The sequence below is a fragment of the Columba livia genome, chromosome 1 (genome assembly GCF_036013475.1).
Source record: "Columba livia isolate bColLiv1 breed racing homer chromosome 1, bColLiv1.pat.W.v2, whole genome shotgun sequence".
Classification (NCBI taxonomy): Eukaryota; Metazoa; Chordata; class Aves; order Columbiformes; family Columbidae; genus Columba; species Columba livia.
In genome coordinates, this window is record NC_088602.1 from 121,125,963 (window position 1) to 121,138,912 (window position 12,950).

At 40.5% G+C, this 12,950-nt stretch overlaps 1 protein-coding gene across 3 annotated transcripts in view; it reads right to left on the reverse strand.

Annotated features, from left to right (window-relative positions):
- MGAT4A (alpha-1,3-mannosyl-glycoprotein 4-beta-N-acetylglucosaminyltransferase A) overlaps window positions 1-12,950 on the reverse strand; it is an 87,985-nt gene that overhangs the window by 29,482 nt on the left and 45,553 nt on the right. For all 3 annotated transcript variants that reach the window (XM_065075640.1, XM_065075647.1, XM_021287699.2), the window contains 4 exons: window positions 6,677-6,723; window positions 5,971-6,084; window positions 5,328-5,403; window positions 3,806-3,920 (listed from right to left, as the gene is read on the reverse strand). In XM_065075640.1, the coding sequence (XP_064931712.1) occupies window positions 3,806-3,920; window positions 5,328-5,403; window positions 5,971-6,084; window positions 6,677-6,723 (352 nt within the window). The remainder of the gene's footprint in view (window positions 1-3,805; window positions 3,921-5,327; window positions 5,404-5,970; window positions 6,085-6,676; window positions 6,724-12,950) is intronic.

Sequence of the window (12,950 nt, forward strand, 5' to 3'; positions counted from 1 at the left end):
TTCAGTCAATTTAAATGCCATCATTAGTGAACTACTCGCAGTATTTTGTTGGCAAGTGTAAGACACATACAAAATGAAAAACTTTGTTTTCTACAGTTCTCTGAACTGCAAATACCCAAATAATTAATTTTAATTTTTCTCATAAGCATCATTTAATGCATTCAGTCTACACCAACAATAATTTTATACCTGCAAGCACATAGCCTAACCACAGTTGAAGTCTTTCAATGCTTCCCCTGTTAATGATATGCAAATTACTGGCGCTAAAATCAGAACCTCTTTGAAGTTATTTAAATCTCAAATATTTGACTTGATCTACTGTTCCCCAAACTTCAACCAGGCGGACAGCTTGGGCAAAACTGTAATCAGAACAACAGGCCTTAAAACATCAGGGCACATTAAGATTCAGAGGAACTGTGTAAGACAACCAAAAGGCTGATTTCAGAGCGCCCCATTCAAAGTTTGTGACAGCTGGCATTACAGCCACAGCACAGAGTACTGCAGATCCTCTAGAAAACGCTTCAGCTCACAGGCAGCTGGAAGACGAATCAATATTTCTCATAAAAAGCTAGTACAACTTCCCTGTATTGTGTCAGCGACTGCAGTGCAAATCAGAATCCAGAAGAGCAAAAGATGCATCTCCTTCCACAGAGCTTCTCAGGGAAACAGAATACATCTCACCCACTATTTATTAGCTACTTGACAGCACTTAAGAATATGCGTTCAGTATTTAAAAAAAAAAAACACCAAAAAACAAAGGAAGCCACTTCTGCTCTGTGGCAGAGGTGACAGAATTCTATAATCCTGCTGTCAGCCTAAACAGCTGCATTTGACACTTCCTCATGTAGTACTTGCATAAATTAGATTTTCAGTTCAGAACTACACTATGACAAAAACCATTTTTACCTAGCAAACTTGCAAGCTGATCAAGGTTTCCAATAGCTTACAGCAAATCAGCCACTCCTCTCTTTTTTAAAGATTATTTCTAAATCAATAGCATCTAGGCAATTCAGTACTCTACTTTCTCTCTTTCTACACATAAAACTCATCCCCTGTTACAAACAACTACTTTTGCTTTTCTCCATAGCTATCCACATTACCAAATTACGATAGCATCAGCCTGCATCAAGATCCACAAAGGGATAGCAGAGATGAGGCAAATCTACATTACTTGCATAAAATTTTTATGCAATATATGGTTATAGCACACCAATGTATCTCAGAGCTAGAAGTTTTAGTTCCTTTAGTTCCTTTCATGAATACTAATTTTTCTCCCAAAACTTAAAGGCAGGATAAGTAGCTAAATTGGGAGGAAAAAAAAAAAACAACAACTGATTTAATTTTCTAGGTAGAAAAGCAACATTAAGATGTGTAGCCATAGCTAAATGCCTCTGAAATTCTACTGATGTCTAATTAAATGGAGGCAAGAAAATACGATACAAGGAACAGAGATGCAAGCAGCACGAGCTAACAACTAAATTCAACAACAACTATTTTCAGAGGCTACACTGAAAAAAGTATATAGACAGTGTAGACAAACAACTTAAAAATATTTTTAAACAGCTGTGTGGGTGATTAAGCCAAATCTCAATTTTAAGAACTATCTACCTACCCCTTCTGGCTTAGACACTGTGCTCTCTTATAGCAGCACTGAGAACAGAAAGGAGTGTGAAATACACAAATAATAAGCAATCTGAAATGACATCTACATGGGGTAGACAGTGCTTTTCCAAAACTGTAAGTTGTTTTTATGCCTGTTTTGACATGTCAGTCTTACAAAACTGCAATTTGTAAGCAAGTACACTCTACTAGCAAATTAAGCAAACGTAGAATGAACATAAATTACTTCTGTAGCCCAGGAACTTCATACAGCATTTACCTTTAAAGTGCAATTAGGACTGGAGCTAAAACTCTAACAACAACTAAGCCCACAATTTAAGTTAAACTGTTCAAAAGTAGAAGCAAAGCCACAAAACCAGTCCCATAACTATTTCAGCAACAGTCCATCTCTGTTGGTAGCCCAAGGCAACCAAGTAGATTGACTGTGTGGTGACCAGATCCCTCTGCCCATTTCCTCTCCTTCACTCCATCGTTTCTCTCAGTTAGACTGACAGGCAAACATAGGAAGTAACCTAACAGAGCATATTTGGGAGGTAACTGCTGTTTTCCTTTCTACTCAGGTGAATCTCTGAGACCCTGAAAGCCAGGGAACTATTGTCTCAGCAGCACACCTGATGCTGAGCTGGAAACAGGATAGAATTTGCCATTCACACAGTGACAAGATTCCCAGTGTTGTCACTACCACTTAAAAGAATGAATTCTGTCTGCAATTGCTAACCTAAAGATATGTAAATCCTTTCACAGTTTTAGGTCAGTCTGACAAGATTAAGAGTTATTGCAAAATACCTAAGCATGAACTGACCTTGCAGCTTTAGACATTTTGAAGCCCACACAATTATTTGAGTCTTGCTTTAACACACACCTGGTGGATAAAGTGTCCTTTAGCTGAACATTGCTCATTATACACTAAAATGATCATGTAACCAATATGCAAATGCGTAACCAATTGGGTCTTTAGGATTACCCTGAGCAGAGATAAGATTTTGTATATAATGGCTGTCACTTTTCCTTCTGGTATGCTGGCTTTGTTGCAGCATGAAAGCTTGTACAACTCTGTAATAAACAGTATCTCATCTCTGTGCTACGATCTGGCTTTTCTTTTTTTGCACGCCAGGTCACAGAATCCTGGTTTTGGGACATCAGTGCTACCATTATGGGGCACTGAGCTAAAAATTTAGCTGTTCTCTGGAAGGTAGATCCAAAGTAAAAACAAGAGAACAACAAGAACTTCCTAGAGAATGACAGAACTTAGGACTGCACTTTATCCTTACATGTAGGATTTTCTTCCTGTTCTGAGCTCAATGTATAGCATCTGCATTGGAATCATTTGTGTTGACTACATACAGGAACCTCCACAGTTTGACTTTGCTTTTGATCTTTCCTTGCAGATCTCCAGCTTAACACTTTTAAACAGATCATGACACATCGCTGTGGTAATGAAATAACCTTTTGATTTGTAAAATATCTTCAAAACTTCACTGTCATTGCTTTTCTGTTAAGTTTAGTCCCTCTCAGGGGGACACTTAATGTCTTAGTGTAAGAGCACAAAAACCATAAAGTAATTTTAACAGCACCCTGGTACTAAATCCATAACAGCCTGAGATGGTGCATTAGCTCCTCTCCCTGTTGTTCATTGCAAACGACAGACTAACTACACCCAAGAAGGAAAAGACTGTCATAACTTCTTGACAGAACAGAAAGGTGGAGATAGAACAGGCTTTGCATCCAAGATAAACTGATGCCTGATGATTCTTGGAAATTTTGGCACAAACACCAATGAAGATGTTTTACGCGGAGTTAGTTTTCATGCTTTTTTCTTTAGTCAGTTGTGTTTCAATGGCAGCTAAATTCAAAATAAGTCCTTCCTTGCAGTTTGACTGTTAGTCTTAATATTTTTATAAATCAATTAACTTTTGGTTATAAAAATGCCCTCTCCTCCAACAGTTTTGAGTTTGTCTCAGTCATACAAAAGTACATGAAACAACTGAAAAACAAAACAAAACCCAAAAAAAACCCAAAAACGAAAACACCAAGAATGAGTTAAACCAGAGTTCCTAAAAAATGAATTTCTACTTCTTGGTCTATTTCCAGCACAAAGAAGATAGCTTTGAAGTCAGATCACTATTAATTCACAGTCTGAGGATGAATGTGTTCTTTCGAACTACTAAAGTGAACATTTTCTTACCAATGAAACCCAGCTGAGAAAATTCTAGAATCATCCAATCTTCAGAAGCAAGCTGAAGAGCAAAATTTTTTATTGTGCTGAAATAATTCTGCTTGACAACGATGTCATCTTCAAGCTAGAGGAAGGTAGCAGTGATATGAACATAAATTTTTTAAAAAAGCACCAGCAAAGCAATAGGAAAAAGTACAGCTGGGAAATACTGATTTATAATATATTGCTAACACATAGCCATATATTTCTATATGCAAGCACTGCTATAAAACCTAGACACTATAGCCAAGAGTAACTATTGCAGGGATCACAGTCTGTCTTTGTGGAGAACTAAGCCAGAATCTTTCTATAGTAAGAATCCACAAATGTATCTTAACTTGTAATTTCAGAACATTGCTTTTCTAGCTTTTCAGAGAAAAATCATCCATGAAATCATGTTAGACTAAGTGACACCATAAGCAGAACAAGTAGAACATCTGTATTATTTGTAGGCAAATGTGACTGTTTACTTACACACTGAAACAATTTCTCCCATGAGACAAGAAGCTAAGAGATGTTATGTACAGAGGTGGGATTCACTTCACCTGGCTTTAGCTGCCCAGAAGCAGAACAGGTGCACGGTCCAAACTAATCATCTAGTCCAGGTAGCAGAACTGCCAAGATCGGGAGTTACAATCCCTTTACTTCATAGTAAGTGCAGGTCACTGCTTTAAGTATCTTTAAGTATCCTCCTTCTCTGTCTTTTCTCCTAGTGCATTCATGCTCTCTCCCTTGTGCTGGCACAAAAAGAAATGACTGTCTAGTGTCATTCCTTCCAGGAGAGCTGAGTATCCAGCAGCTCTCAGAAAGCAGCTTGCATAGCTTTGTAAAAACTAGAGGAGATGAGTGGGGCTTTACACCCAAAGGTCACAGTCCCAAAATCTAAATAAAGATCATAAGTGCAGTTACTCACTAAATCTGCAATACCCGTAGGTAAGGCTCTTACTTCAAAGCAGCAAGATGCAATAGGAACAACTTTGAGCTAAATCCAATTTAAGAAGAATTGCTTAACTCTGTTCTTTAAAACCTCTTTGAAAAAGGAAAACCAGTCTAACCACACATTGAAAATGTATCTATATACAACAGTCATATTAAAGTGACACTGCACTTGCCCTCAAAATAAAGTATACTAAAAATGGATTTTAGCTCAATTTCCAATCAAAAGTATGCTGGTGTTTTTTGCGTAGGCAACCCAATGGTAACTCATTTGGGGGACAAGGAAAAAACAGTAGTTAAGCTGTCTGCATTCCTTCACTTTTTTTTACTAAGCATCTTAAGATAAAGAATATCACATAGGACAAATTACTTTCTCTTTCAGAGGCAGTGTCCTCTGCAAATTATTTCTTCATGTACTATAATCTCCATACTTAATGCCCTCCTTCAACTATGGAATCAAGTTCTCTCTGTTCTGTGTAAGTCCTTCTGATGTGTCCAACAGCGTAATTTCTGGAGACTCATTTGAAAACTTGTCTCAAAACAAAGATAAATTTACCTGAATGTAATAAACCCCCTTTTTCTGGGCATACATCATAAGAAAACAATAATCCAAGTTTTGTTTTGTTCTCCATCTGAAATAAAATTAAAATCTTAAGAATTGTGAAAAAAAGATATTTCAATACACACTGGCAATGCAAAGTAAATCTCACTATGATGAATGACGCGTATTAGTGAAATGTTAGGATAGCTGCTTTTGGCATTGTTCCCCCAGGAAATCCTCTGTCTGAAAAAAAGGAACAGAGCTTTTGCCTTATGCTTTAATACAGACATAAAATTGGTTTAACTTGAATCTGATTTTGTGAAAAGTACCTGACATTTCACTAAAAACACATGTGCATTCTAAATGGTAATTCAGCAGGAGTTACTGGGGTTTACACTGTATTTAAGGAAGAAAAAGACTGAACAAAGAAGTTTGCACTAAATGAATTCAACCAAGCATAGCATTAAGCTCTGATCATGCACAGAACAGCATGCAGATAGGAATGAGATGGATTCACAGAGCACTTTTAGCATCCCCACACTTCCAAGAATTACAGTAAGAAAACATTTCAAGAATTCACATCCCACTTGCCATTTCATAAACAACTAAAGTGTAGGTGTGGGAGGAGATGGGAAAAGATCTGGGGGAATAAACTAACCTCACTCTCTCTTTTGAGTCTCCAAATGTCTCTTTCAAGTTTGTCAAGTCAGGATAGTAAGTTGCAGGAGGGGCTATTACTTCCACCAAGCCAGAATTAATCTCTGTAGAAAACCTGTCAACAGAAACATCCTAAAGTCACATAAAAGATCTGAGTTCTGTAGAATTCCTGCTTGCTTTCTGTTGGTACAGTTATTACGTCTGGTTACAATGACTGATTCTAACAAGGCATATAAAATAAAACTAGTATATAAAAAAAGTACTGTTTTCCTTAGCATCTTTTTCAGAGCAGTATAGCCTCCTGACCAGTAATCAGAATTGTAACTAAATTCTAATAACTTCTTTTGCTTTCTTTTTCCAGAACCTAGTGATCTTTTTTCTATAGTTTTGTTTGAACATATGAAATACAAAGCTCTAACACAGATGTCACAAATTTCCATTCATGTTGAAACAATTCCATCTGCTTATGTTGCACCAGATAATTTAATCGCACTTACTGTTTTAAAATTTAACTGACTGAATCCACTGCCCCTTAATTTGTCATCTATTACTTTGTTGTTCAAAAGTCCAAAACCCCAAGAAACAAAAATCCATGATCTTATATTGCCAGAATACATTTTATTACTTATCACAACCTGATTTAGGAAAAAAAAAAAAAAAAAGCAAACTAATAAAATAAGAAATCCCCCATTAAAGCTAGAACTTACTCTTTTTCCAGGCTTGCAACAACACTGTTAACGTAATCAAGATCAGTCTGGAAGAAAAACAAACACAAAAAACAAATAAAATACTTAACAGTTTTGGAACTATGCTTCAAAGAGCCCAGTAAAATAAATGTTGGAGGTAACCATACTTGAATATCAACTTCAGCATGTAAGATTTTTAAGAAACATAGGAGCACATCAAACACGTAACTATCTTATGTCTAATGGGAGAAGAAAATTTTTTTTGTAAACAGAGGGGAATAGTATTTGCTTTATATCTGCACTTAACAGACAGTTCTAACCCAATTGTTGGTATTTTCTTGCAATCTCTTGTGCCCTTAATGACAAAATGATCACTGAGCAATTCATACTGTTGTTATATAATAATAATACATATGAAACTATTACCAAGGAAAGCTTTCTGGAAAACAGGGCATTGAACACACACTCTTCTTTCAAAAATACATCTCCTAAACTTTGCATTTAAAGCGTGGATGTCCTAACCACAGCCAGCCATGAACACGCTGTTTTCCTGACTAGAATTGCTTTTTTGCATCACACGAAATATCAATCTTCCCAATCACCCAATTCTTAAAGATTCTAAAAATTACTTGTTGGTTAAAATACAAATGGTGATATTCTAGAAGAAAAAAACACTAGATCATCTAACTTGCCAGAAGCAGTCAGTTACTAAACGTTTTCATTTGGGACACATGCATTCCAGGAAAAGAGAGTTTGCGAACTCAGGAATGTGACTGAAACCCCTAATCTTTGTTGTACTTTCTAATCTAATAATATGACATGCTATTTATCAGTTTTCAAAAGAAAATTTACAGTCTATAAATCTACCCAGATTCTGGCGGCTCATGAGGATTCTGCAGAAATAGCTGCCTTTGAAATGCTGGAAACAAAGGAACAGATCATACTTTTTCTGATGAATTTGGATCATTAAAGGATTATACAGAGAATAAATCTCTCCCAATCATTTCTATAGAACTACTAATCTTGTTTAATAAAGATGCTTACCCTTTGATCTTAAAAATCACCATTCCTATTTTTAAAGACTTATTTTTATAAAATCCAACATAATGCCAGTGACGCACACTTTTCCAAAAAGGACAACAGTGTGTTTCTTCCAAAAGCAGGTTCTAAATGCTAGAAGAATATGTGAGTAGAAATACTGTAATAAATTTGTCATACCTATTTTCTTCATAAGTGCTATGCTTAGTGCTGGATAGAAGCTCTAATAAGCAAAACTCATCCTGTAATGAGTTCCACACAAGGTGACTCACAAGTCCGTATGGACCTAGACGTAACACTAAGCCTTTAAATACACATATGGACTGTTAACACACAGTATCACTAGAATGGAGTTTAAGACATAACTTTTTCTGCTGTGTCTAACAGTTGCAAATCAGTGACTTAGTGACTACCCAGAAATAATTTTAGTATATCCATCTTTAACAAAATGTTCCTTTTTCTCCTTTTGTTCAGACCCTTTAAAGATAAAATATAGAGAATATTTTGTTTAGTCAGCATACGAAAAAGACAATTTGAATCACCAGCTGGTACGCCAAACTTGAATTACACAGTCTAGCATTAATAACTCAAACACTTGTTAAACAGCCCATTCTGTAATTGCATAGAAAAATTGAGTATTTTAATATATACACATATATACACATATATACACACACACAGAGCAGAAACATAGCTTGTTTCCTTATAGTATTCCAGAGATTAAGATAAATGCCAACTTCATCCCAATTGGAAGTATGCACCTGGGCACAAGCCTGTGCCTTAATGCAAGTCTCATTAGAGTGAACATAGTTTTGACCTATTTTGCAGATGTACCATGATGCCTTGCTAGTGCTTTTAAAACCTTTCACACTTATACAGAATGCATCACAATCAGGAAAAAATAATCTAGAATAAGAGGGTTTTTTTCCTTACTTCTCCTTATTTGTTTGTGTCCTTTATGAACAAGGCTGGCAACTTCCCAGTCAGAGCTGCAACCACAATAGCTTCACATTAAAGAGATGCAGCCTGGAGTCTTCCAACCTCATATTGTAACCTGTGCTGCTGTCACACAAAGTCAAGATAGTCTGGTCTAGCCGCACTGAACACAAGATAGGGCAAATACCACTGTTGGTTTAGCAGGTAACCTTGCTTCTGAATCAAGAATCACTGCATCAGCATAGAGCAAAAGGAGATGCCACTTTTAAAATGAATAAGAACACTGAGATTAAAAGAGTTGATGCCATTTTTCACATGACAAAATGCATTAAAAATTTGAAATCCTGCTGTTATTTCTAAATAAGCAGTTGTATTTATATCTACTAGCAGCATCTGACATTCAGAACCAGGATTTCATCACCAAACTCTTCCCGCCAGGATAAGCAGGTTGACTGTCACCTTTCCACATCAGAACAGGACACGAATTAGCTGGGCTCATTTGGAGAGCTTTAAACTAGGCTCTAAGGGGGATGGGGTTGTAGCTGGGCTTGTCCCAGTGGGGCAGCATTCTAAAACTGATGAGGACCAGGTGGCCTCCTATGCCCCTAGGGAGAAATTGGTGTGCTCTGCTCGCTCCCTGAAATGCCTGTACACCAATGCGCGCAGCATGGGGAATAAGCAGGAGGAGTTAGAATCCTCTGTTCGGTCAGGAGATTATGATCTGGTGGCAATTACAGAAACATGGTGGGACAGTTCACATGACTGGAATGTGGTCGTGGGTGGCTATGCCCTTTTCAGGAAAGACAGGCCAGCCAGGCGTGGCGGTGGAGTTGCTCTCTATGTGAGAGAGCAACTACAATGTATTAAATTCTGCCCAGGAGTGGATGATGAGCGAGTTGAGAGTGTATGGGTCAGGATCAAGGGGCAGGCTGGCAGGGGTGACACTGTTGTGGACGTCTGTTACAGGCCACCAGATCAGGCTGAGGAAGTTGATGAGGCCTTCTATGGGCAGCTGAGAGTGGCCTCACAGTCACAGGCCCTGGTTGTTGTGGGTGATTTTAACTTCCCTGATGTTTGCTGGAAGGACCATTCAGCCAGCCAGCCACAGTCCAGGAGGTTCCTCCAGTGCACTGATGATAACTTCCTCATGCAGATGGTGGAGGAGCCGACTAGGAGAGGTGCACTGCTGGATCTCATCCTCACTAACAAGGAGGGTCTGGTCAAAGCAGTAAAGGTTGAGGGCTGCCTGGGTTGCAGTGACCACAAGATGGTGGAGTTCAGCATCTTGGGTGGCAGGAATAGAATAGCAAGTAGAATTGCAACCCTGGACTTTAGCAGGGCTAACTTTGGCCTTTTCAAGCAATTGCTGGGGGAAATCCCATGGGCAAGACTGCTTGAAGGAAAAGGGGCCCAAGATAGCTGGGTGGCATTCAGGGATTGTTTCTTCCACGCTCAGGATCAGAGCATCCCCACACGTAGGAAGTCAAGGAAGGGAGCCAGGAGGCCTGCGTGGTTGAATAGGGATCTGTTGGGTATGCTCAAGCAGAAGAGGAGAGTTTACAGGTCATGGAAGCAGGGGCTGGCCACTTGGGAAGAATATAAGGCTGCTGTTAGAGGATGTAGGAAGGCAGCTAGGATAGCCAAGGCTTCCTTAGAATTACAGCTGGAGAGAGGGGTCAAGGACAGCAAAAAGAACTTTTTCAAATACATAGCAGATAAAACTAATACCAGAGGCAATGTAGACCCACTGATGAACGGGGTGGGTGCCCTGGTGGCAGAAGATACAGAGAAGGAATAATTACTGAATGCCTTCTTTGTCTCTGTCTACTCTGCCGGACGCTGTCCTGGGGAGCCCTGTACCCCTGAGACCCCGGATGAAGCCAGGTCAATGGAGGAGTTTGCTTTAGTCGATGAGGACTGGGTTAGGGAGCAATGAAATAGTCTGGACATCCATAAATCCATGGGTCCAGATGGGATGCATCCGCAGGTGCTGAGGGAGCTGGCTGAGGTGATTGCTGGACCGCTCTCCATCATCTTTGCCAAGTCTTGGGAAACGGGAGAGGTGCCCGAGGATTGGAGGAAAGCAAATGTCACTCCAGTCTTCAAAAAGGGCAAGAAGGAGGACCCGGGTAATTATAGACCGGTCAGCCTCACCTCTGTCCCTGGGAAAGTAATGGAACAGCTTATCCTTGGTGCCATCTCAAGGCATATCAAGGATAAGAGGGTTATCAGGGGCAGTCAGCATGGCTTTACCAAGGGGAAGTCATGCTTGACCAACCTCATAGCCTTTTATGAGAATGTAACAAGGTGGATGGATGATGGCAGAGCGGTGGATGTGGTCTACCTTGACTTCAGTAAAGCCTTTGACATAGTCTCCCACAGCACCCTCGCAGCTAAGTTGAGGAGGTGTGGTCTAGACAGTAGAGTAGTGAGGTGGGTTGCAAACTGGCTTAAGGAGAGAAGCCAGAGAGTGGTAGTCAATGGTGCGGAGTCTAGTTGGAGGCCAGTATCTTGTGGAGTGCCTCAGGGGTCAGTGCTGGGGCCAATATTATTCAATATATTCATTAACGATTTGGACAAGGGAATAGAGTGTACTATCAGCGAGTTTGCTGATGACACTAAGCTGGTGGCTGACACACCAGAAGGCTGTGCTGCCATCCAGCGGGACCTGGACAGGCTGGAGAGTTGGGTGGGGAATAACCTGATGAAATTTAACAAGGGAAAGTTTAGAGTCCTGCATCTGGGCAGGAACAACCCCATGTTCCAGTATAGGTTGGGAAATTACATATTAGAGAGCAGTGTAGGGGAAAGGGACCTGGGGGTCCTGGTGGACAACAGGATGACCATGAGCCAGCACTGTGCCCTTGCGGCCAGGAAGGCCAATGGCATCCTGGGGTGTATTACAAGGGGGTGGTTAGTAGGTCAAGAGAGGTCCTCCTTCCCCTCTACTCTGCCCTGGTGAGACCCCATCTGGAATATTGTGTTCAGTTCTGGGCCCCTCAGTTCCAGAAGGACAGGGAACTGCTGGAGAGGGTCCAGCGTAGGGCAATGAAGATGATGAAGGGAGTGGAGCACCTCCCTTATGAAGAAAGGTTGAGGGAGCTGGGTCTCTTTAGTTTGGAGAAGAGGAGACCAAGGGGGGACCATATTAATGTTTATAAATATATAAAGGGTGAGTGCCATGAGGATGGAGCCAGGCTCTTCTCAGTGGCAAACAATGATAGGACAAGGGGTAATGGGATCAAGCTGGAACACAAGAGGTTCCACTTAAATTTGAGGAAAAACTTCTTCTCAGTAAGGGTGACAGAGCACTGGAACAGGCTGCCCAGGGGAGTTGTGGAGTCTCCTTCTCTGGAGACATTCAAAACCCGCCTGGACATGTTCTTGTGTGACCTCACCTAGGCGTTCCTGCTCCAGCAGGGGGATTGGACTAGATGATCTTTTGAGGTCCCTTCCAATCCCAAACATACTGTGATACTGTGAACTTTCAGAGGAAACCAACTCCTCTTGTTACTCAGCCTAACACTAAGTGGGGTCTTTGCCAACACCCTTCAACTGTGGACATGTCCCAGGAAGGTGGCATTTGTAAGTTATTTTACACAACCTCATGAAATAAACATGAGAATGTGCAATAAATTTTATCAAATTGTGCCTACACGTGTGGGAAGAGTTTGCTATATAGTAGACTTTGTGTGCTGGCTTGACTGAAAGCAAGTTTTTGTCATGCAGTTAGAAACCCTTCTTTCTTTCATTTGGGCAGGAACAACCCCAGGTTCCAGTGTAAGTTGGGGAATGACTTGTTAGAGAGCAGCGTAGGGGAAAGGGACCTGGGGGTGTATTAGAAGGGGGTGGTTAGTAGGTCGAGAGAGGTTCTCCTTCCCCTCTACTCTGCCCTGGTGAGACCACACCTGGAATACTGTGTCCAGTTCTGGGCCCCTCAGTTCCAGAAGGACAGGGAACTGCTGGAGAAAGTCCAGCGCAGGGCAACAAAGTTTGGAGGAGACCGAGGGCTGACCTCATTAATGTTTACAAATATACAAAGGGTGAGTGTCAGGAGGAAGGAGCCAGGCTCTTCTCAGTGACAACCAATGACAGGACAAGTGGCAATGAGTACAAACTGGAACACAGGAGATTCCACTTAAATATGAGAAGAAACTTCTTCTCAGTGAGGGTGCCAGAGCACTGGAACAGGCTGCCCAGGGAGGTTGTGGAGTCTCCTACTCTGGAGACATTCAAAACCCACCTGGACACATTCCTGTGTAACCTCATCTAGGTGTTCCTGCTCTGGCAGGGGGATTGGACTAGATGATCTTCTGAGGTC